We start from the raw sequence: 23,781 nt of genomic DNA, 5'->3' as shown, positions 1-23,781 counted from the left end.
AGGAGGACAGGACGACGGTGACGACTGTCCTCTTCCTTTCTGGCCCCCCAACCCCGGTCTGACCGGTCCTGGACGAACAGCAGGTGTGACTGCCATGTAACATAGCATTGGCGGAAGAACGCCCACTTTAGGTGCCTGTCTCCTGACCCCCCCACCATCACCACCTACACCACTCCCAGCCTCCTCCTCCTCCTCACGTGGGTGACCCGGGGCCACCCGGCCCCCGGTGCTGGGTGACAGTTCAGGTAGGTGTGGCCGACCAAACTGGAGAGTAGTGAAGTGGTGTGTTGTTGTTGTTGTTGTTTTTATTATTATTATTTTTTTACTCAGCCATACAAATAGGAAACTCTGTAACCTTGTTGTAGTTGACACACAGCATGGCATCGTGCCACGTGTGAAGCAAAAATACTTCTTTCCAGGTTAGTTCGTCAGCAGATTGTCTGAGATGTGTGTGGGTGTCACCGGGTTTTGTTGTGTCTAGCAAAATGTATGTAGTTACTGTAAGGGACTTGGGTTTACTTGTGTAGCTTGTTTTTTTTTTTTTTTTTTTCCTACGAAAACACCTGCAATGGTATTAAAAAAAAGAAAAAAGGTTATGGTGTTAAAACATCAGATCAAATCTAAAAAGTGCTATGCTGTGTTGTACAGGAATGCCAAATCTAAAACAGAAAATAATGTTTTGAGAACACTACTGTGTCACTATTAATACTCACTAGTTAATATTAATGCATATTGTTTCTTGGAAAGACATTGATGTTTTTTCACTTGTGGCAATTTAACAGACCAGCTGACGTCTTTATTGCGGTCACAGTATCTATTTATTTGAAGTAGTTATGCATGCCCTTTTTTCACATCACACAGGAAAAGGAAACAAGGCGTATAGTGTCAGTATGTGCATCATTACATTGTGCGCAACACATTCATTATGCAGCTAACACACCGTGCCTTTAAAGAAAATGTTTAATTATCAATATATCAGATCAAACTGTGTGTATATTATCACCGTGACAGATGAGCTGTCATCACTCCATGCACAGTGAACGGACACACTGAGTGACCCTTTGTGTGCTGAGAGTGACACGAATCGGTGCTAAAAGGAAGCATGTTGGATCTCGATTAGTCCCACTTAGCATAATTAGCAATTGTCAACCTTCATTCACTAGACTGTCCCTTATTAATGAAGGGATAGAGGTTCAGTAGTAAGAACCCAAAACTGAAATCCAGGGATATCATGGGGGATGATGGTGATGGGATTTTTAATGAATTGGTGGGCTAAACTGTGTAATTTATCTAGCAGCTCACAAATGAGCATTAGATAAGAAAGAAAAACTTTGGTGGTGTGCATTTAATGTTATCAAGAGTCCATCACTTGTTTTCATAATAAAGACAGAAATAATGGATATTTCTATCTCCCAGCTATCTTTGACTCACCTTTTGTTTAATGGGCAGGACATGGAGTTAGTGTGTAAGTGAGGGTATTGATTTTGAAATGAAACATGGAAGGTCACACCCTCATTACCAGAGCAGATGATGTGTTTGCCTCTACTCAGATAACCTTCAGACCAATAGCACATGAAGAAGGTGCATTGTAGAACAAAGATACAACATCATCAAAGGCTATTGATGCAGGGGACGTTGCTAATAATGTTTTGGCAAGCAATGGAACAGGATTAATGAGGGCAGAAAGCATCCCAATATTGCCTATAGCTATCTATTTCTCTTTTGCATCCCTCAACTAACACTGCAGGCATGGAGAGCTCAAGTGGCCCTAGGCTTGGGAAGCTGTCCTCATCAGGGTTGCCAAGGGGCCGGACCCCCAAGCATGGACATCCCCAGGAACCTGTCAAGACTACACCGCTACCTGAAAACAACAACAAATATAGTGAGTAATGAGCTGCTACATTTTGATGAATGACGACAGTGTTTGACTTTAGATCTTTGCAACGTTTCTCCACAGATTGTTTTAAATGTGGGAACTGGGAGAGCTTTTGTTTGTGACCCACGTTTACTCTTGGGCTGATTCCAGGGTGAATTCCATGTGTTAACTGTAGCGTAAACAATGGCCATTGTCTGAAGGCAGCATGATATACTAACACATATGATATTTGCCATTGTATTTTTGAAAATTTGTCTATAGTCCATCGGCTGGAGTTTTTGTAATTCTGAGCTTGTACAGAACTTCAGTGTTGTTTCTCAAGGATTTGATCAGCATACCATATGCAATACTGTTCCTGATGTTTTTTTGAATGGGTTATATTTTACTAAGAATCAGTGGTTCCCCAGCCTCAATGTAATTCTACCCCTCTTACCACAGAGGGGCCTGGAAACTACACCATTTTTCCTCAGACTGCCTTACAGTGAGAAAACCAAACAAACAAGTATTGCCAAGCACTGACATGAGTGAAAACCCAAGCCATCTGGACAGAGATGGAAGATTTTGGAGAGAGAGAGAGCCGGAATGGGGAATTATGTTTCAATCCAATAACCAGCAGATCATCATGACTTTGTTAATGGAGTCAGGCAGACTTGGAAAACTGGGTCTGCTCTAATATGACCCAGTTGTTTTGGTTACTATAAAATAGCCTTTCATTCCCACACACACACAGCAGCAGCACAGGACTAGGTGCTTCAATTTGTTTTCTTAATATTCAGCCCTGTAGGCTGGATTTGCACGCTTGTGTGTGGTTGTGCGCATGTGTGTGTGTGTGCATTTGCTTGCCATGGACAGCAATTGAAAGCTTATTTTTTTTTCTGTTTATGATGTTCTGCCTAATCTTATCACAGTTAGCAGTGGAGCACAGACTCACAGTATGTTCTCCAACTCTTCATCATATAGAGGCTGCTGGCTGATGTGTTGTTTTTGCTTTATAAGACTTTATTACAGCAGAAGGCAGTATAGTTGAACGGCAGTTTTTTTTTTCTCTGTAGCCTCTCAGAGCTTTATATATAGAGTTATATATATTATATAGAGTTTTATAGACTTTTTTACATTTTATTACTCATTAGACAAGAACTCAATCAGTGTAAAGTTGGTGTAAAGCTTGATCTGTTGGACTGAATGTTAAGTTTGCGAGAAATACACTTGGCTGAGGTTCATTAACGAGTAAGGTGGTTGATTATAACGATGATGTGCGTGTGTGTCTGTGTCTGTTAAGTAATGCTAAGACACAACTGATGACTTGGTCTTGGTTTTTATGGGACTTTTTCTGGTAATTTGACTCTGATGTTTCTGCATCTCTGTTTCACTTTCTCCCTCTACAGTTGATCTGCAGGGATTCTCATTAAAGTAAAGCCTCTCAGAATTATGAGTAGAGTAATTATATCTTTGTTTTTAATATTAACAGTCTGTGCTAAGGAGTCTGTTTTGGTTAAGTCTGATTTAAGGACAGCTCCCAGCACTATTTGATTGCATGAGATAAGAATCAACATTCCTCCATGTTGTAGTTGAAGAATTGTCTTTTTTGCCTGGAAAGTTACCAGGGGTTTCCCTAGCCTTTAGAAAGGCTCAGTCGGTAATATTGTTAGTGGACTGCGTTTTCAGTGATTATGGTTTGAAGATTCTCTAAGACATCCAGCAACCTTGAGGGAAATGCAAGAATACAGAACATGATTTATGAGTAGGAATTCATTTAGACACAAAGAAAAGTATAAGAATTGCATGAGTAAGCTCACATTTTCATTTAAAACAGGCACTTGATTACAATGGAATTTGTATTCCCCAACCACCGCACTATAACTGACTTATGATATACTCAGATGTAGTCAAGGCGTAAGCACAACAGTGTTCTTTGACTGTGATTGCGCCATTACTCTAGCCAAACCCTAGCTCCATCTACATCAAAGTACTTTTCCCAAACAACAAGATATCTTTTCAATTTTGGCCTTTTTAGCTTATTACTCATCAGCAACTGGCTCGAGCTTTTGATAGCTAATGATGAGGGGAAATGGTACGGTGCTAATCATAATGAGCCTGACGCTAGCTCGTCTATCCCAAGGGGGCTGTGAGCTACGGTTTGAGGAAACAAAGGCATAAATATGTAAGGCTCCCTGTGGAGGTTTTCAGTGCTCAGTCTATGCCCGTTGTGTACAGAGTTCTCTACAAATAACCGCGTATGTCATTATCTGCCTTCATCATCTTGGTCACTTTTAATTTTTAATTTGATTTGAATGGGAAGTTGATCTTTTATACCCAATATAACTTTTCACATGGATTGATTATGTTCCTGTAGGAACCTTTGTGTCATGGGAACTTTGAAGAAATTCTGCCTGTAATCTTTCTATGGCATTATACAAGCAAACAACAACTCAAAGTCGGGTTTGTGTGCTTTCTTAGAGTGTTGTGGTAGAGCTGTCACATTGCCACACCAGACAACTCAAAGGGAAGGATGTGGTCCTTGAGGGTGACATGCTCTCTTTTTGTTTCTCTTTTCTGTGCTCAGATGTTTTTCAGACATCTATTAGAATCTTAGTTTTGTCACTTTTCCTTCCAGCATTCCCTTGAGCTGTTAAATGACCTACAGTAAAACTATTTGGACAGAACTAATGATGTTCTGCCATATACTGGAGGCAAGGTTTTGATGCAGTCCCTGCTTGTGAGGGGAAGGATGGAGAGTAAGCTGGCTGGGTGATCAGTCTGCATAGGTTTTTATGCTCACAGTTATGTTGAATGTTGAACATGTCAGCGTGTGCAGTTTGTTTGTTGTTAAATGTCTTTGTGTGTGTGTGTGTGTGTGTGTGTGTGTGTGTGTGTGTGTATGTGTGGTGTCAAATAACAGTCCACTACTCTAACTGCAGGCGCGTCATCCCAGGCTCACTGTCACTATCTGCTGATTGTGCACATTTGCTGCAGCAGCAAGCTCTTGGTTTTACTCTCAATCTGTTGTTTGTCAAACTTTCTGTCACTTGTTTGTTGTTCAGGTCCTTGCACATAACTGTCCCTCCTTTCCATTTTGTTCTCCCTCAAACTTTTCATCCCTCTCTTGTGTCACTTATTAGGCAGCATTATCAGCAGCAGGGAATTAGGGTATCTCCAACCTCACTATACCTGCCACAGTCACTTCACTGCCACCCTCTTCATCCCATTGCTACCCATCCTGACTGTTCCCCATATTTCTTAAATTTGGTAGTTCTTGATGCTTTGAGTCCCCATAAGTGATACTGCAAAGTATAAAAATCAATGCAGGCCTATAGATTGGATTCTTGTGCTTTTCTCAGCCTGATACAGTATCTTGTTTTGAGAAGAGCCTTCGTCATCTTTGTCACACCTTTATTTGGCAGACTTGAAGCAGATGAGAAGATGCACAGGGAAATTTGAGAGTATAGAGGTTGGATTTGTGAGTCAGTGTCCATAAGGGGGACATTGCAAACAGTCTGGAGCAAGCATTGTCTGTCTGGTTTGCAATATTGTAAGCACTGTTGCACAGACATATTCTGTTTTCATAGGTGTCTGTTTCAGTTTAATGTTCGTAAACTCCTCCATCAACTGTCTAAGTTCTTAATATTTTAATTTTAATACATCCTGTTCTCCTTATATGTGTGTACCTTTTTTGCTGTCAGTTTACCTGTCAGTGTCACCCTCCAGCAATCCACTGGCCACATATGTGGCCAGTCATCCAAATCTGTTGTGACTGGATATCACTTAACACAGCGTTAGCCATAGTCCAAATGGGCATCAGGCAACAGATTAGGTTTCCAATAATATATAGCATGCAGCTGATGTGGAAGGCTGCTAAATCAATGTAAGTCTGACAACACTGTTGAGGAACTGAATCACTAGTTTGTGGAATGGAAATCTTAAAACAAGCTCTTTTCTTTGATTTGGCTACTTTGCATGTGGTTCAGTGGTACTGCTAAACTAGTAGCTGAATACAGGTCTTTTTGGTGAATGGCATCTTACACAAAGTGATTTCCAGTACGGAGGTTAAAACCACTAAGGACAGTCGTAATAATCTTTCTTTAAAGATTCACTCTTCTTGTACTGTTATTTAATAACAAAATTGCTAAAAGTGAAGCCTGTTTATCAGTAAGCCATAAAGTCACCCAAGCTAATTAAATTGAAGAATAAAGTAATTATATCTTCAACAAATAGGACGATTTAAATGTCAATTTTACATCATAGGTGACCACAGTGATAGAATCAAAGCATAACTATGCTGCTGCCGCTAAAATGGTCATGGTGAGATTTGCTTTCTATAAAATTTTGCCTTAAGGTTTATTGCATTATATCATTATCTATCTCAAAGAACTAAGAGATATCAAATAGTGATAGTGATAGATTTTAGTGATGCAAGCAGCTCATATTCTTTTCAGAGATCCCAAAGTAATATGATGTTTATAATCAATATGGCTTCGATTGTTTTGTTTATAACCCTATAAAACATGGATACTTTAACTGTATAGCGCCTGCAGATTTATACAGATGTCCATTGAAGACTGGCTCTCCCCTTTTAATATCACTAACTATCAGAGGAAGTGGTGTAATTTTTCACAAAAAAAAAAAAAAAAATTGATTGTCAGTTTATATCAACAGTGCATGTAATTAAGAGATCATTGTAGTCACAGATTGACAGAGTGGGACAGAAAGAAAGAGAGAGAGAGGGGGAAGGAGGGCAGAAAGAGAGAGAGAGAGAGAGAGAGAGAGAGAGAGAGAAAGGAAAAAACAAAGAGAGAGTGAGAGCCAATCTCACTGAGTCTGGTTTTCATTCAGTTAGTGAGGGTCTGAATAGCGCTGCTCTGGTGCTGCTCCACCTCTCTTCTTTCTTACTCACTGTCTGGAAGCTGTCCTGACTGGGAGGAAATTATGGGGACGTCTTCAAAAAGAGGTAAGTATATGATGGGAAGGTTTGTGCTTTGTGTGTGTGTATGTGTGTGTGAGAGCGAGAGAGAGAGAGAGAGAGCGAAGAAAGAGGAGGAATGAAATACAGTTCAGGATTAAAAAACAGCATGAAGGAAAAAAGGAAGTAGTAGGAGGTAAGTGTGTGTGCGTGTGTGCATGTGCTGACGTGCCACTGAACAGAGAGAGTGTGGCAGAGGGGAAAGTTTTAAAAGTAAACGTAGAGAGAGTCCATTGCTTACTCTGTAAACCAAGATAACTTACAAACACAGGAGCCAGTTAAACTCTGTCAGTGTGTTTATTCTGCACTGTTTCCAGCTATATCAATATCTCTATCTATTATCTGTTGAGGTTGAGGAAGAAGTAATACTGTGTCTTCTTTCCGAGGAGTTGTGTTCGTGGTGAGTGGTGTTTGTATTAGTGTGTGCTGCCTTTCCAAACTACACGATGTCTAAAACCCTACTGTGTGGATACAGACAAAGGCTCCTGTGTGAGTGTTTGTCAAAGAAAACAAATGACTGTTCTGTGTGTGTGTGTGTGTGTGTGTGTGTGTTTGTGGGTAATGTGTGCACCCTTGCACTCAGGAGGAGCAGTTGCAGGCGTAGCTAGGAGAACTCCGAGGTTATTCGAGATCATTAGGCAGCTGTCAACACTCCTGGGCCCTGACTCTTCTTCTTTTCTCTTCTCTTGTCCTCTCTTAGCTACAGCTCCTCTCCTCTCCTTTCCTTGCCGTCAGGGTTAACCAGTGTAGCGCAACAGTTGCAGACAGCTGGGAGCGACTCATACTCTGACATTAGTTGAACAGCTGTTTTATCCCCATGGCCTGTGCCTGAGAACCAAGCTATAGATTTGACACAATGGGCTTGCTTTGTTTCATACCAAGACAATGGTTGTGATTGCTGAAATGTCTGAGACAGAGAGCGGGCTACACGTACTCAAGCAGGGACAACAAAGTAGAAGATACTGAACACAGTTATTGTGTTTGCATTTCACCCCAGGAAAGACAAGTGTGCTGTTGTATATTTTATCTTGCAGTGAGTCTGCACCTGCACCTGTGCTGCCCTTGCATGTGTGTGTACATGCCTATTTGCATTGTAGCGTACTGTATGAGGACCTAATTGTTCTGCTTGCTGGAAAGAGGCCTCTGATAGTGGTAACTAAGAAAAGTAGATCTTATTCCCATAGCAACAAGAACATATCTTTCCCAAGAGCAGAATTCATTAATTATGCCTTTCTTTTACAAGACCTTTATTTTCTAAGACAGGAATTAGAATGCATGCTCAATTTCCTCCTCAGCACAAGGGCTGCAGCCCTGACAGCATCACCTCTCCAGCTGCTACCCAGACAGCTAATAGAGAAATGCTGTGTCGCCAGGAGAATATTAATACACTCACATCCATGCACACAAATCACACACGCACACACTGATAATGGTTTTGTGTGCTTATTTGTGTGTATCAGTGTGTGCTTTGATGCATGTGTAGGCACCTTGTGTCATGAACTATTCTCAAACACAGCCAGCAACACTGTGCCACCTAATTCAATCTCATTCAGCCTTGCCTTATTTTCTTTCTACCTTATTACTGTGAGAAGTAAAAGATTACATATAATCCATCAGGGCATGTTTGTGTCTGTGTTGTGAGTGAGAAACAAAAAGAAGACAAATGACCTGAAAAGGGGAAAGTTGATACTGTGTAATAATGCACAAAGGGAAATGAGAAAGGGAGGTCATAGTAGGTGAGTCCTGTAGTCTTTCTTATGCACGTTGTGAGTGACATTACTCATTGACATAGAACAATGTTTTCTGGGTCGAGGGCTATTCTTTTGCTACCACAAGCTGCAATGGTAGGAAGTCCGTTCATTTATTTGATGAGAATCCCCCAAACATTTTTGTAATCCTGGTAGACACACTGAGTGCTCTGATCCACTTTGGGACGTGCCACAAATGGGCTGCTGTGGGCATGTGTGCATCCTGTCCCTGCTTGTCAGTGACTTTATATGAGAAGAAAGCAGCTAGCAGCAGACACTGTGTCATTTTCCTCAGCATGGGAAAGTGAAGGAGATTCAAAAGAGAGTCTCTGCAAAACCACTGCTGCATTCTACTTCACAGCAAAGGTCCATCATCTCTACTTCAGGTGGTTTCCCTTTGACATTTCCTAGATCTGATATGACTGAATATCATCTGTGTCCCTTGCTTGCCTTGTTTCTGCTGCCACTATCTGGCCTTTCCACATCAATGCAGCTGAATTGAGTGCACATGTAAAGATTTATCACTCTGAAGAACAGAGTGTAGCCTCAGCTACTACCTGCAGCACTGTCATTGAGTATCCTGCTTGGTCAGAGGAAGAAGTCATACGCCTTTGCAATTGTCTCTTCTCTCCCTCAGCATCTACTGCTCCCCTCTCCTCCCTTCCACAGCCCCCTCCTCTTTGCATGCATGCATACACTCATCTTTGGCTTTCTCCATGGTCCCTCCCTCTCTCAAGTAGCAGTGTATAGAGGAAACACAGTGCAGGGTGGATAGTGTATGGTTTAATTGTTGCAGTAAAGAGAGCAGTAATGAGCCTGTGTCTGTCCTGAAGTTCATGTGAAGAAAGACCAGGAAGGCGGTGGGGAGGAAACAGGAAAGGAAAATGAGCATAGAAGAAAGCAGCAGTGTGAGAGACAGAGGGAGTAATACTGAGCACAGAGAGAGCTGAGGCAGTCGGTCTGCTGCGTGCTGTGTCAGAGGTTCACATAGGCACCATCGATTTATAGCTGATCTATTTGGCTCTAAGGAAGGCCTTTATCCAGTCTGGCCCCTCTTGCACACACAAATGCTCCTTAACACACATGTTCTCCTCTTTTTCTTTTACTTTCTTATTACATTCTAATACTTCACTAGTCACTGCTTGAACCCACTAACTCTATTTATTTTGCCACATGTGTCCCTGTAGTTTGAATATATAATAACCAGACATTTGGAGGCTTGAAAATATTTTATGGAAATTGGGGTTTGTGTATGTTTGTGAAAGATAAAGGAAATATCTAAATGTATTAGGTAGAGAATATAGCAGGTCCAAAATTCAAGCAGTCTTTGACTTTCTAAAGATACCCCACCTAATTAATATTTCCATTCTATGAATATAAAGCATTGGCAGTGCTTTGAATTTGAAATGAAAACTTTCTCTCTCATTTTTCCAGGTCCAGTTTGTGATGAACAAGCAGAGGGGAAGAGGAAAGGTCGCCCTAAAGCAGAAGTGCAGGAGCTGAGAAGCATCCCTGTGAGTATCTCAGTTTGAACAGAGTGGGTGTTTGAAGTGGGCTTCTTTTTTTTCTTTTTTCTTTTTTTTTTTTTTTTGCTCAGAGTAGGCGGCTCCCCACGAATATACATAATATACAGCAGAGTTTAGCGATAACCCTTGCATGTATTCAACTCTCTCTTCCTCACCCCCGAGCAGGCCCATATGATAGTACAATGGAAGGAAGAGTTTAAGCGCCGCTCCAGGGTTAAGTGTCCATGTTCAGGCTGCTGGTTAGAGTTTCCCAGCATCTATGGCGTCAAGTACCACTATCAACGCTGCCAGGGGGTGAGTCACTAACCTCTGCTCTTTCCTGTAATGCGGCTGTTACAACCTTATGCTTCACAAGAGATGTTAATAGTAAATCACAGTAAAGTATTGAAGAGAGGCCTGAAGTAAAGAACCATAATGGTCCAAATAGTTAGACCGTACGTGAGCGATTAGTTAGGCTGTTGAAAGAACCTATGATGAGTCATCTGAAGGTTTCCAGTAAGAGCCACCAACTGCCATCTGATTTTGCATTGAGAGGCTCTAAATCTCCTCTCCTCATGTCTCTGTTTATATCAGGCCACCGTAGCCGAGAAGCTGAGTCATGGTTGTCCCTACTGTGAGGCAGTGTTTGCCACAAAGGTGCGCCTGCAGAAGCACAAGCTGTGGAACCACACCGACAGGGTCACTATGGAGCCCAAGGACGAGCAGCCTAAACTTCAAAAGACCCCTGTCAAGTCCAGCACTAAGAAAAGGTGAGTGGGATTTAGAGCTCACCCACAATGACCAACGTAATGCTGTTAATAATGCTGTAATGCCGACTGCCCAAAACTGCTGCCCCTCGGTTTGTGAATTCAGGCCCATGGAGAACAGTCCCCCCTCTCCTGTGTTCTTCAAAGTGAAAAAAACCCATGAGTTGTCAACACCCTCTCAGAATGGGGAGCTGGCCCACCAGAAGAGTGAGAGGAAACAGCACAGCCACAATCAGCCTTCACAGCAGATTCACCAGGCCCAGCCAATGCTTCCTCAGTCCCAGCAGTCACAGTCCCACAGTACATCATCAGACGCAGGGGGCAGTGAAAGTGAAGGGGGGAGTCTCCCCCCTTCTTTCCCTGACGAGGACCCAGAGCGAATGAGGCACAGTAAGATTAAGCATAGCTTTTTGTAATAGAATGCATCTTCCTATTACACTTGCACTGTGTGTGTCTTGACCACTGCTTGCCCTTGTTTTTCTCTTGAGCCAGGACGGAAGCAGAAAACGCCTAAGAAATTCACTGGAGAACAGCCGTCTATATCTGGAACATTTGGATTGAAAGGTGCAAAGCAAAGATTTCACCCTTTTGTTGACAGTTGACCATGTCTTCTTAAATTGTTTTGTTATAATTTCATGTGGGTGGAATGTTGATAAATGAATCAATTAAATTTTGAGGGAGACAATGTGCTATGCTGTCTGATTTACCATTGAATGCTGATAATCCAGCAGGCCTGCAGAAGCCTGTGATTATTTATTGGAGAGTGAAAACCAAATGTACCTCTGCTTAAAGATCTAAGCTGGAGGACTGTTTTTGGGCCTTGTTCAAAATAACTGCATCATGTTATTGGCCATGTGAGCTCTAGTACTTCTGATCAATGGTAATGGCCAGTGCTGTGCCAGTTGTAGAGATGATTCTGGTGGAGGTGGATAAATGAATCACTGAATCACACCAAGCAGTTATCACATACATACTGCTCTCTCACTCTCTTTCACTCTGATTCAATAGTCACTGACTCATTTTATCCATAGTGTTGTAAATTACTTATCAGCTCTCTTTCTTTTTCTCTATCAGTCTGTTTGGGACTATTCTATTCTGGTGCAACTCATAAGCAATGCTCTGTTTTTATTTTTCCATCCCTCTCTCTCGAACCCACCATTCAGTTTTTTTCTTTCTTGTAATTAGTATTATCTTTCCCTTTTTTAGTATTTTTGTTGTTCAGCATTGTCCTCCATCTGTCCCCTCGCTGCTCATATGTCTTACTTTGCCTTGAATATTTTGTTATTAATTCTTGCCATTGGTGACTCTGTGTGTGTGTGTGTGTGTGTGTGTGTGTGCGCGCGCGTGCGTGTGCGTGCTGCAGGTATGACTAAGGTGGAAGAAAAGCTGAAAGCAGGCCGGGCAAAGAGACCAGAGGGGAGTGGGTTGAGCGAGGAACCCCAGAGAAGATCTAGCCAAAGTCATTCATCCAGGAAAGATCCAGGCACAACAAGCTCTGGTGAAGACCTACATCAGCTTTTTAAGTTAATCAATTTGTGTGTAGATATACAAAGAGCTTTAGGGCTTGATATCAATCAGTCAATCAAAATACCTTGTTGTTTTGTTCTTCTTTAGAAAATCAAAATTTTTTTATCCAGCCAAAGCTCAGCTTTTAAACTCTTAAGCCTACTATACATACACATAAGCTATATGAGACTACAATTAAGGACATGATTACTTTTATTCTCAATTAATTTCTCAAACAATCATTCATAGTCTCCTCATTTCAAACAATAAATCATTTGTTTAATGATTTATTGTTGTAATGCCACAAACAGTTGACAGTGCCACTTTCACAGAGAAGAGACAAAGCATGAAGGATATAAAATTATGTATAATAATCTGATATGCGAACAGAGAAAAACAGAAATCTTCTTCTGAGACCAATTGGAATGGATTAATGGTTGGTGTTTTTGTGCAATGTAAATCTTAGAAAGTACAGTTTTTCTTGCATTGTTTAAATAATATGCTAATATACACCTAATATCAGTATTGCTTGACTGACTACCTGAGCAACATTGTTTCTAAGGTGCTGTTCCTGACATCCAATGGCAGCGCGCAATCTCAGAGCGAGGTGAAGTGGTGTGCCCCACCTGCTCCATTGTCACCAGGAAGACAATCCACGGCCTCAAGAAACACATGGAGATTTGCCAGAAGGTCAGTGTGCAAGGTTTATTTAAACTTTGAAAACAGCTAAAACAAAACAAAATAAAAAAAACAACCGTATCAGACTAGTTAATATCATTCAGGAACAAATACCTCAGTATAAACATTGATTTCATTGCATTTGCCTCAAGCGAGCCTATTGATTGAAGATTTTAATAATGTTCTTAATGTCATAAAAACAAGTCTTAAATCTGTCCTTAACGTAAAGTAAAGTGAAACAGTCCTTGTTGAATATCCTGTGTAATGTCTGACAGTATGCAAGACGAATAATGGGTCATGTGATGTATGGCAGCCCATTTGACAGCCAAAAACTAGTTAACATATTCATTTTTTCATACCATCATTATTAATTTTTCATTTGTCTGAGTGAGGAAAAAAACATCCCATTAAACTCTAATCTCCTCTTTGGATTATAACTTTGACTGCAACGTTCTCTCTGAAGGCCCCATTGTGTAAAGTTTGAAGACCCTTTCCATTAGATATTGATTAGAAGGCAGTAGAAATAACATTAGGTCATATCTCAGTACAGTAAGTTCAACCATGCAATATCCTTTACTCATCTGCTCTGATATGAAAGCCATTATTTGGTTGAAATGGATGAAGTGAAGGGCACCCGTAACCTCTGTTTGCAAGTCACTCAATTTAAGGCAATAACACTAAACGAAGGCGAAAGAAAAAGTTCATACAAGTATGTTATTTGGAGCTTTTCTTGAAAACAAGCCAGCTTGAGTGGCGCATCAGAGAAAACTGCTCCTACGGCCATTTTAATGGCTCTATGACTTAGTGGCTCATGCGCCATTAAAGTGACAGCCTGCTGTTAAGCAGTGACAGAATCACCACATTAGCACTGGGTCACTCACCATCAAAACACCTTTGTCTCCAAATTGCTACAGAAGCGAGGATAGAAGTCTATGAAAAGGAACACAGTATTTTAAATGGTTTCTTTTCCTGTTTGTTGATGACATTTGTTGATATGTCCATTGCTGTTTCTTTTGACAAGGATTGTGCACTAAAACAAACTGAATTAGTCTGTAGACCAAATGTTGCTTTATTGATATCCCAATAAAAGGGAAGGGACTACTTGTTAGTTTCCTTTCATAGGAATGTTTTTTGATCCTCTGTTTGGCCTTAAACCCCTGCAGCTCCAGGACGCCCTGAAGTGCCAGCAGTGCCACAAACAGTTCCGGTCCAAGGCCGGCCTCAACTATCACACCATGGCTGAACACAGCACCAAGGTACGCCTATAGATCCTTTAATTCCTAAAGCCTGCTTAGAAAAGGTCAAATAAATAATGTTACTCTGTACCGCTTGGTAGTCAGTACCCAGATGATACAAAGGTATCACAATTGGCACACTGGCCCACTGAACAGTGTAGTTAGTTTTTAGACACCATGCCAAAGGACTGGACCTATTCAGAGGGTAGTCAGACTTGCAGTGTCGACGCTATGAAATCTGCCACATGTTAATTCTAGTATCACTTTTCACTGGAACCCATTAGGGGTGTCATGTGTATAGACGTCATCTCATATAGATAGGCGTCCCCAGTCGAAAAGCAATTTCCTCCAAATGACCTATACTTAATTCTATCTGTTGCATATTCATTGTCAGCTGTTGGGCCCCCCTTTTTTGTGAATGATGATACATTTGAACTGGTGACTGGTGTTCTTGAAGTGCTCACGTTTCTTTCGGCAGCTGTCTTAACTTAACGACATTAGAGATCTTCATTAAGATATTATCATGACACTCCTGCATTGCTATGAGGTTTGTTGAATAATTCAACATTGCCCATTTAAAAAAGTATCATTAAAGATTAATGTAGGTCTAGCAAACCTTGTGGCATGCTACATGTGTAATTTTGGGGAAGGGGGGGGTGAGAGCACTTTTCGTAATATTATTTGCTATACTGTATGATTACATGTATATTTACAAAGAGAGTGCCAGCGGTTTTGTGTGTCTAATGTTTGCATGTTTAATAGTGATGATGGATGACTGCACCAGCTTCCTCAGCCAAGCTAAACTGTTTGATTCTACAATTTGTCTCTTACGTTTGGGTGAACCTGTCATTTCCTGGCCTAACGAGAAGCATGCCAGTGTGGTGGAAAAAAAGACAGCACTACATGTGCGTGAAAACTAAGTTGGCCTCAGGAAACAATGAAACCTTTGTAACATGTCGTCAGATTAGATAACTAATTATTTTTAAAACTATTGCATTGGCATCTGTAAACTGAAGACTTTTGTTATTCTCAGGTTTGACTATCGTCATACTCTTGTTTCCTTTCTTTCCAATGAGACTGTGATAGCACATAATCCAGAATCACAGAATCTTACTGACATACTTTTAGCCCTTTAGGTAGAACTTAATGTATTTGTTCCTGTATTATTATTTCTGTATATGTGACAGTTGGAATATAAGTAATGCTAGGTGGGTCCATAATGCACAACATACACTAGCAGGTTTGGCCATTGGAGGACATACAAAGGTGCTTTAATTCCAGTTTCTAGTCACTTGGTACAGAATCAGTCCTTATTAGGAACTGCAAGAATACTGATTCAGTCTCTGGTGCTGCTAAGTTTGACTTGGGTTTTATATGACTTGATTTGGTATTTGTGCTGGCCCTGAGTTTTGTTTGTTGTTAGTGCGGTCACATGGCCCAGGCCCAGTGCAATGTGGGAAAACACAGCATGCTGACAGAAGGACAGGGGTCACCCACTGAGTTTGACCTTGATGTAGCTGTTGCGACTGTGATACTACTGCCTGTTGTCTCACTGTCATGCATGCTCTCGAGCTCACCTTGTCTGTGATAGAGGCATTAAGAATAAATGCTGATGTTGTCTGTGGTTTCTTCCCCTGCCTGCATAAATCAAAGGCTGAGCTTGTGTGTGTTCTCTTGCCTGCAGGCTTGAGTGTGATTTTACTTGCAGTAGTGAAGTATTTTATCTCATCCTTACCTTTACAGAAAGTTAGATTTATCCCACTTCTTTTTCTATGTCTTAACACATGCAAAAACACAGTTTGCTCTTCTAGGGTTCTCAGGTCCAGACTCCCTGCAGTCCCCTGCACTTCTCTTTCTTCTCTCTGGCAGCACAGCCATCTGTTGTTCTGGTCTTGGCTGGGGTTTGGCACCAGCCAACACTTGAGTGAAAACATGAGTTTGACAGTTGTCGTAAACATGCCTTGAATAACAGCCTCACCATGAAACGATTTAATGATTCTGGCACAGTGTGAACACCGAAGATGGAAAACACATTTTCATCACCATTTTTTGTAGGTGAGAAAGGAGGAGGAAGTATTATGGTGGGACACACTTATGCAATGTTGTATTTGTTCCCCTCAGCCCTCGGGGAGTGAAGGCCAGACGGGTGACGAGCATGAGGAGAGAGAAAGGCTGCGGCGAGTGCTCAAACAGATGGGACGAATCAAGTGTCCTAGTGAGGTACGCATTCCATTATTAGTGTCCCCTTCTCATTTCCTCTCTTTACTGCTTTTGTTTTCCATATCTGTCAATTAAATGTGCCTAACCTTGTGAATATATCACATTTTCCTCTCTCCTTAAACCCTAGTTTCAGTTTTTTTGTTTCTCCCTCCTCCTCAGGCTCCTCTTTTTCTGTCTGCCTCCTTTTACCTCTCTCCCTCTTTTTTCCTTTATGCCTTGTTCTTGACATGTTGCCCAAAACTACATCAACACTCTGCTTCCCATTACTCACACTAGAGTGCAAAAGGCAGAGAGGAACAGAAAGAGCTGTGAAAAATAGACTCTCTACAGTGACATGTCTTCACACAGAAAAATGAACAGTTTCCTTCTGTTTTTGCTGTCTGTTTACGAAGAACCAGAAAATATTAACCAAGTGCAGCAATATTCTTCCATTAAATGTTCAACTTTGATTAATTTACTCAGTTTTCTACTTATTGTTTGTGTTAACTCTGTCCAATTCTTGTCAATGGCCTCACACCATCACATTAACATTACGTGTGCATATACGCTCACATTCACATATACACACCCAAATGCTCACACACATACGCTTGTGCAGGGCTGCTCAGCTCACTTTTCCAGTCTGATGGGTTACCAGTATCACCAGAAGCGTTGTGGAGGGGAGTTTTCTGACGATGAGAAGCCTGTGTTTCTATGCCAGCATTGCGGAAAGTCCTACCGCTCCAAGACTGGAAGGGACTACCATGTGCGCACTGAACACTCCCCAACCATCGCCACCACCATTATAAGCACCACCCACAACAACAAGAACAAGATAACTGACACCAACAACAACACTGGCAAAGAGAGGGTAAGATGTTCCTGATGGTAAAAAAACAGGATTTAGACGCAGCTGTTTTCTACAGTTTAAAATGTCCTTTACTATATTTATATTTGAGCACCAGTCAAAGTTTCTCAACATTTCCCACTCAAAGAGGTGTCCTACTGCTCCTCCAGGTGGCTTCAGAGGAGTCGCCATCAGGAGGGAAGAAGGAGCAACACCAGCCTGAGAAGACCAACTGGCAGGAGAAACCACCATCAAGCCAACTCAAGGAGAGGGAAAGGGAAGCCAGGGAAAAAGACAGAGTAAAAGAAAAAGAGAGGCAGGGAGACAGTGAAAAACCGGTGCCAAATGACAGCCAGGGGGAGGACTTTGAACGGACACCCAGCGGCAGGGTGAGACGTCGGTCAGCTCAGGTAGCAGTGTTCCACCTTCAAGAGATAGCTGAGGATGAGCTGGCCAAAGACTGGGGTACCAAGCGACGTATCAAGGATGACCTGGTGCCTGACAGTAAGAGGGTAAGGACAGAAACTATGGGCCAATCCCAGTGTTCACCCTACTCGCTACCACTAGCCTTCAGCCACTACCTGTTTACCCTCGAAAGGGAGCCACAAGGGGTAGGGCTTTGTAATCTTCCCTAGGAATTGGGACGCCACTTGCTACTTCACTGCGTAGTTTCCGTTCGGACGCGCAAGCAACTGCATAGTAACGTAAACAAAGTTACGTGCTGCTTTATTATCATGATAATGTGAAATATCCAACAAATTTTCAGGAAAGATGAGAGCTAACGAGTAACATTAACAGGACATGTTAATGTTACCAAGTCGATTCTCATTGTGAACAGAAATCATTGTGGTCACATTGTCTTACGTTGAACCGTTCTCTATACAAAAACACTGTTATTACAAAAAGTTTTTACAAATTTTCCATGCAAAAGTATATGTACATTTGCGGTTTTTCTTCTCCAATTTCTCCACATCCTCTCGCTCTCTGGAGGTTGACATTGTTGTATGATTCAGTATGCAAATGACGAAGCATTCTGGGAAATTTTACTTGGCCCTCCCTCAGCGAGTCAGCATCTGAAATCCGTTGCTCTGAAGGGCTACATTCATAATCCCTACCGCTCGTTATGCCCACTACCCCTGTGTGAAAAAAGTAATTGGGACAGCACTACCCTCACAGGAACGCGCAAAATAAACACATAAACACCGTAAATGGTGACTCTATCAGCAATAATGATGCACATGTTCTTTTTTCTATAGTTAAATTACACCCGCCCAGGCCTCCCCAATTTCAGCCCTGAGCTACTAGAGTCCTGGAAGAACCAAGTCAAGGAGAAGGGCTTCATCTGCTGCATCAATGAAGTATGACTGGCTTAATATACATCCAAAAATGAAAAAAGGAAAATGGGTGATTTTTTTTCACTGTTTCGTTCTGTGTTGTTTTAGAACTGTGAAGCTGTCTATTCCAGTGTGTCAGGACTAAAAGCCCATCTCGCCAACTGCAGCCAGGTAAAAACACTCTCCAATAGAAAAGCCACTAGACTGATTGCATTTATCTCTGTGGACACTTGATTAAAACTTTGAAAACACGCCAAGGAGTTACATTACAGGGCATTACAGACTTTACTTAGATGACTTAAACCAAAAAGCAAAAAATAATCACTAATTTAAAAAATGTGTTTGTCAGTAACACATACATACTTCTGGTCTTGATTGAATCACCAGGCGCATTTGTTTGTGCGTATGTATGTGTGTGTGCTCGTGCGTGGATTTGTTGCAGAGTGGTGGAGAACTGGGGAAATACACCTGTCTGATCTGTCAGAAAGAGTTCAGTTCAGAGAGTGGTGTCAAGTACCACATCAGCAAGACACATTCACAGGTGGGTCAGTCTCAACATTAAAACAATTTAGGATTATGTATTCAGTATTTTATATTTCTGTTATATATTTTAATGTTCCTGTTAAAATATAGTAAAACCTGGCCAAAGCTATTCAATACTTTTTTGTGCACTTCTCTGTAGGTCTTCTCTGAATATCATTAACTTTTTACCAGTACAAATATAGTATCTTCAACAATATAATCGGGATGTAACGATTCATTTTTGCGATTCGATTCTTATCATTCTCCATGGTTCCAATTCAATTCAAAGGACAACCTTGAATGATACGATTCGATTTGATTCAATGACTAGAAATCGATACAATGTTATGTCGATATGATCCAAAAGGGACAACTTCTCAAGGCTCTATTGAACTAGTTGGATCATAGGAATATAAATCGTTGCATTGGTTCACTAGGTAATCATTACAACCTTTAAGATAACTGTTGAATATAACAATTTTATTTCATTTATTTTCCATTATATAGTAGTGTCTTCCCAAGTCATCCTTGAATAGTATTGTATAGGGGTGTCACAATCTTGATTAGAGTGACATTGTGATTTCAACTACAGTCAAGAATCAAATCTTGGCCTTAAATTCAAAAATGAAATTGAATCAAGGATTTGAAGAGAATCCTGACACTCCTAGAACTGTATCCAGATAGTTTCCGTTGGAAGGTTGTGAAATGCTCCTGTTCTTTCTTCAGAGCTCGCTATAATCACTAAAGGGGTTTCTTATTGCCTTAGAACTGGTTTCGTGCGGCAGCGAGTCAAGTGGTCTCCAGTAGCAAGAGCAAAGCACCAGAGGACAATGGGGTCAAAATTGAGGTGAGAAATGGTGCCACCACCGGTAAGAAGAGGGGCCGCAAGCCCAAAGAGCGCCCCACTGCAGTGGCCCCTTTACAAACAAAAACTGAAGCACCTGCCACAACTCAAAATTCAAGCCCTGCCGAGACTGTTTCCTTGGGTCCAACACAATCACAGGCCCTGATGCCTGACCCAACAGACTCTGTTCATTCAGGCCAAAACAGACAACCCATCTCCTCTGCTGCCAGACGAAGCAAACCCAAGAGGCTGTCATTGTCAGAGTAGCTCTGCTTTTGTTGACCCAGGAGCCAGAGAGGACGCTTACTGTAACTGTAATGCCAGGAAGCTGAAAGACCTTTCTAACTCTTCAAGGACTTGGCACTGAGAAGAAAGTAAAATCAGCCATTAAGAAGTAAAACACAATCCTGATTTTGAAACCCCAGAGTCAATGTGGCTATTGTTTTGCAATACTCATATAACTATAGTGTTTTATTTCTCCATTCCACTTTTGTCTCCTTTTTAAGGTACACATTTCAGTTTCTGTACTCACAGCAGGGGTGTCGGTGTAATCAAAGATAAAATCCTGACTTCTACATGGATAGCATTTTTTCAACAGAGGTAGTATTCCAAACAACTGTAGAGCAATTCTCTCTGCGAGATTCCTGTTGTGTTTGAGAGATTTTAAAAAGGATACTCTATTAGCATGGTGAAGTCATTTAATGATAGCTAGTGTTTTCACATTTTTTTCACAGATATACTGTACTGTACAATATCTATATCTATATATCTATATACTCAAAGCAATGATGCCACCTGTCATTTTCAAGCCTGACATGTTCAATTGGATCATGAGTAATCAAAATATTTGCAGTTTGTGCTGTAGTGCAATGTTGTTTTGAACCTGATTATTTTCAACCTTCTTTGTTGTTTTACTTGTATAGTTGTGTTCTTTTTTTGTTCTTTTTTCTTTCTTCTCTTTTTACTTTTCATTTTTCACCCTAAGCAAATGTCATATAAGCTAAAATGTTGGTCAGTTGGTAATCATGTTCCCCTCTGTTTTCCTTACAGCTATGTGAGTGTCACATCAGTGACATTTATTTTCATTTTAACTGCATCACATGATAATGGAAGGTATCTGCTTTGACAACCATAATTACAAAAGGTTTTTGCCACAGTTCTTTTACACTGAAGTTAAGCAGAATATCAGCACAAATGATTGTTTGATCTCCATCTGTAAGGTATGAGTTAGTTACAATATACTTCATATGAAATTGTTTAATTGATTTTAAGAAACTTGAAGTATTCTGTCTAAAATGAGACTGGCAAAGCTAAATACTGGACAGAAGGACGAATTTTGTGTGAAGTTTGTTGCACCATTGCAGCACAATCAAATGATGTGACACCATGTTAAAGAAGACCAAATATTTGGTCACTGCTTTAGCTTGAATTGAGGAACTGAGAAGATAATAAAAATACTATCTTTTATAGAGAGGTTGAGGAAACAAAAATCTTTTATTAAACAGAAAAATTGCAAATGAAGATTCACATATAATGATGTATATGAATTAATTCCTGGATGCTCAAAGTTATTGCCTTGCACTTTAACCCTTTTAACCCTTCTCGCTCCCCTCTTGTATTTTTGCACTCCAGGAATATTCATCATAGCCTTGTGGCTATCAGGCAAAGGAGCGGGAATATTTTACTTAGAAAAATTAAACTAGAGAAAATCAAAATTTGTCTAAATCTGGATAATGAGCAGGATAATTGCTGTTTAACCCTTTCTATATAGTATCTGTAATACAACATGACCATATATTTATGACTCACCATGCAAAGCCATAACTGGTCTTGTTGAATTAAGGCTGCTCTACCACTTAATGCTAGTTTAGCTTCAGATTTAAACAAAATAATCCAATATTATTAAATAACTTTTCAAATCTAAAATGTGTGCAATCAGAGAATATTTTCACTTAAACACGTTTAAGGTAGATACTTGAATCCACAGTTATATTAACAATTTGAGCAAATGAAAACTCCATAAATACTTGATTTATATTTACAGTGTATGTCCATAAAAATAATGACTTGCTTACTTAAGAAGAAAATGACAGATCCGAAATCTATTTTATATTGTATGTATTATGTAGGTAGCAATCTGATAGCTTTGGGTAAAGTCATGATGTGAGGATATTCTGGCGAGATTATAAGGGTGCTTTACTTGCCACTCTACCTTAAGGACCTGATACAACTCAGTTAAATCCATCAAGCCACTCTGACATTTTCTCTGTACTGACAAGGACTTAAAATTTTGCACCAACAAAATGTCAATGTCATCATTTAAATCAAGCACTGATGTCAACTGAACATTTTCAAGAAACATTGGATTTGAAATGTATCTGTGTGTCCCAGGTGGTGTCATCCCAACCCTCTGACCTTTTATATTGTAAAGCAAAAATTTGAGCTGAACTTCTCCATAATTAATCAACTGATGGAGATTATTCAGGTGGGGATGAATATGCATGTGTCTGTCTCTGTTAGAGGGATGGACCTTTATCTTCTATCCAGGTTCGATTTATGGAGAGGATAAGTAAGATAAGCACTGATTGGTTCTAGGACCTTTCCAATATGAGTTGTCCAGACCTTGCGCATGTGTAGTGAGTGAGTGAGTGAATGAGTGAGTGTGTGTTTGTGTGTGTGTCTGAGAGAGAGAGATGGCCTGTCAGTGTGTGAGTGTCTTAAACAGTTAGCACCTTTGTAACGACTGGATGCCAGAAATGGTAACACTTTTTGTTGAGTGTTATGCTGTGGCACAGAATCAGTTCATCAGCTGCTTGTTACTCATTTCATTAATAATGTCACATTGACTGTGTTTACCTGACAAGCTTTGGTGTTGCAATATGATAGTTTAGCACTGCTTTTAACAGTGGGTATTTTATATTTTATCACACCCTTTACTATCTGTCTTCCTACGATGTGGAACACACATATCTATCCCGCAGTGTGAGCTAACTGCAACATGTTTAGAGAGTACAGCAATACACCATATTTAGCTGGTTTTGTTGGCTTGCTGATATTTTGATATTGATGTGTCTTTTCAAATGTATGGCTTTTTTCACTCCCCTACTTTTATTTGTTTGCTTTGAAAATGCTTTTTACATATTACGAAATTGAAAAAAAAAAAAAAGTTCAAAAAATTTGTAGACCACAAAGAACATTGTAGGCCTATGTGTCGGCATACATTGTTATTTTATTCATTTTGATGATGCACATAAATTGAGCTTTTTCAGTACACTATGACAAACACATTGAGAGAGTCCTATATTATTATCTATTCAATATGGGACAACAAGGCATATGTATGTGTGTTTGTTTCTGTATTTAGTGCACTTACTATACCATGAAATAGGCTTGAAATAGGAGTGTTGTTGGAGCTTTCTAGATACCTGGACTGTGCGTGGTGTGACTTTTGTACCTGGGGAAGCCCAAGTGTCTTCCCTTTGTCAACAATGTTATTTCCAAAACCAAGATTAACCCTTAGAAATCCCATTAAAGTCCCTGAGAATTTTATCCTCTTATTTGGACAACAGTGGTTCGTTTTGTATGCTACCTAATTCAAAAGCAGGCAATGGTGTCCTGTGTTGTTGGGGCCATTGTAATGAAACTTTTCAGTTTTAACAGATGATGTTGTAGCTCATAACTGGTTAAAATATAAGTAACAGGTAAAAGGAGACTAATGATGTTTTAAAGATTTCCATATTTGAAGCTGTATAGTACCTAATGT

General features: G+C 40.5%; 1 protein-coding gene across 5 annotated transcripts; it reads left to right on the top strand.

Annotated features, from left to right (window-relative positions):
• znf512b (zinc finger protein 512B) lies at window positions 1–23,209 on the top strand. 5 transcript variants are annotated; one of them, XM_029507096.1, is made up of 17 exons: window positions 1–245; window positions 1,748–1,882; window positions 10,016–10,095; window positions 10,273–10,401; window positions 10,681–10,856; window positions 10,960–11,243; window positions 11,346–11,417; window positions 12,217–12,351; window positions 12,922–13,049; window positions 14,201–14,293; window positions 16,394–16,492; window positions 17,193–17,342; window positions 17,489–17,830; window positions 18,575–18,676; window positions 18,761–18,823; window positions 19,095–19,193; window positions 19,941–23,209. In XM_029507096.1, exons 2-17 carry the CDS (start codon window positions 1,750–1,752, stop codon window positions 20,283–20,285), a joined length of 2,430 nt encoding a protein of 809 aa, XP_029362956.1. In that variant the 5' UTR covers window positions 1–245; window positions 1,748–1,749; the 3' UTR covers window positions 20,286–23,209. The 5 variants fall into 5 exon arrangements, with proteins under 5 accessions (XP_029362956.1, XP_029362955.1, XP_029362958.1 ...); XM_029507095.1 differs by having other exon boundaries at window positions 17,091–17,342; XM_029507098.1 differs by lacking the exon at window positions 10,273–10,401 and having other exon boundaries at window positions 17,091–17,342.
• The last annotated feature ends 572 nt before the right edge of the window (window positions 23,210–23,781 follow it).

Source organism: Echeneis naucrates, chromosome 7, assembly GCF_900963305.1.
Source record: "Echeneis naucrates chromosome 7, fEcheNa1.1, whole genome shotgun sequence".
NCBI lineage: Eukaryota > Metazoa > Chordata > Actinopteri > Carangiformes > Echeneidae > Echeneis > Echeneis naucrates.
The sequence above is the reverse complement of the archived record's forward strand: the minus strand, read 5'-3'. Positions and strand labels throughout refer to the sequence as shown.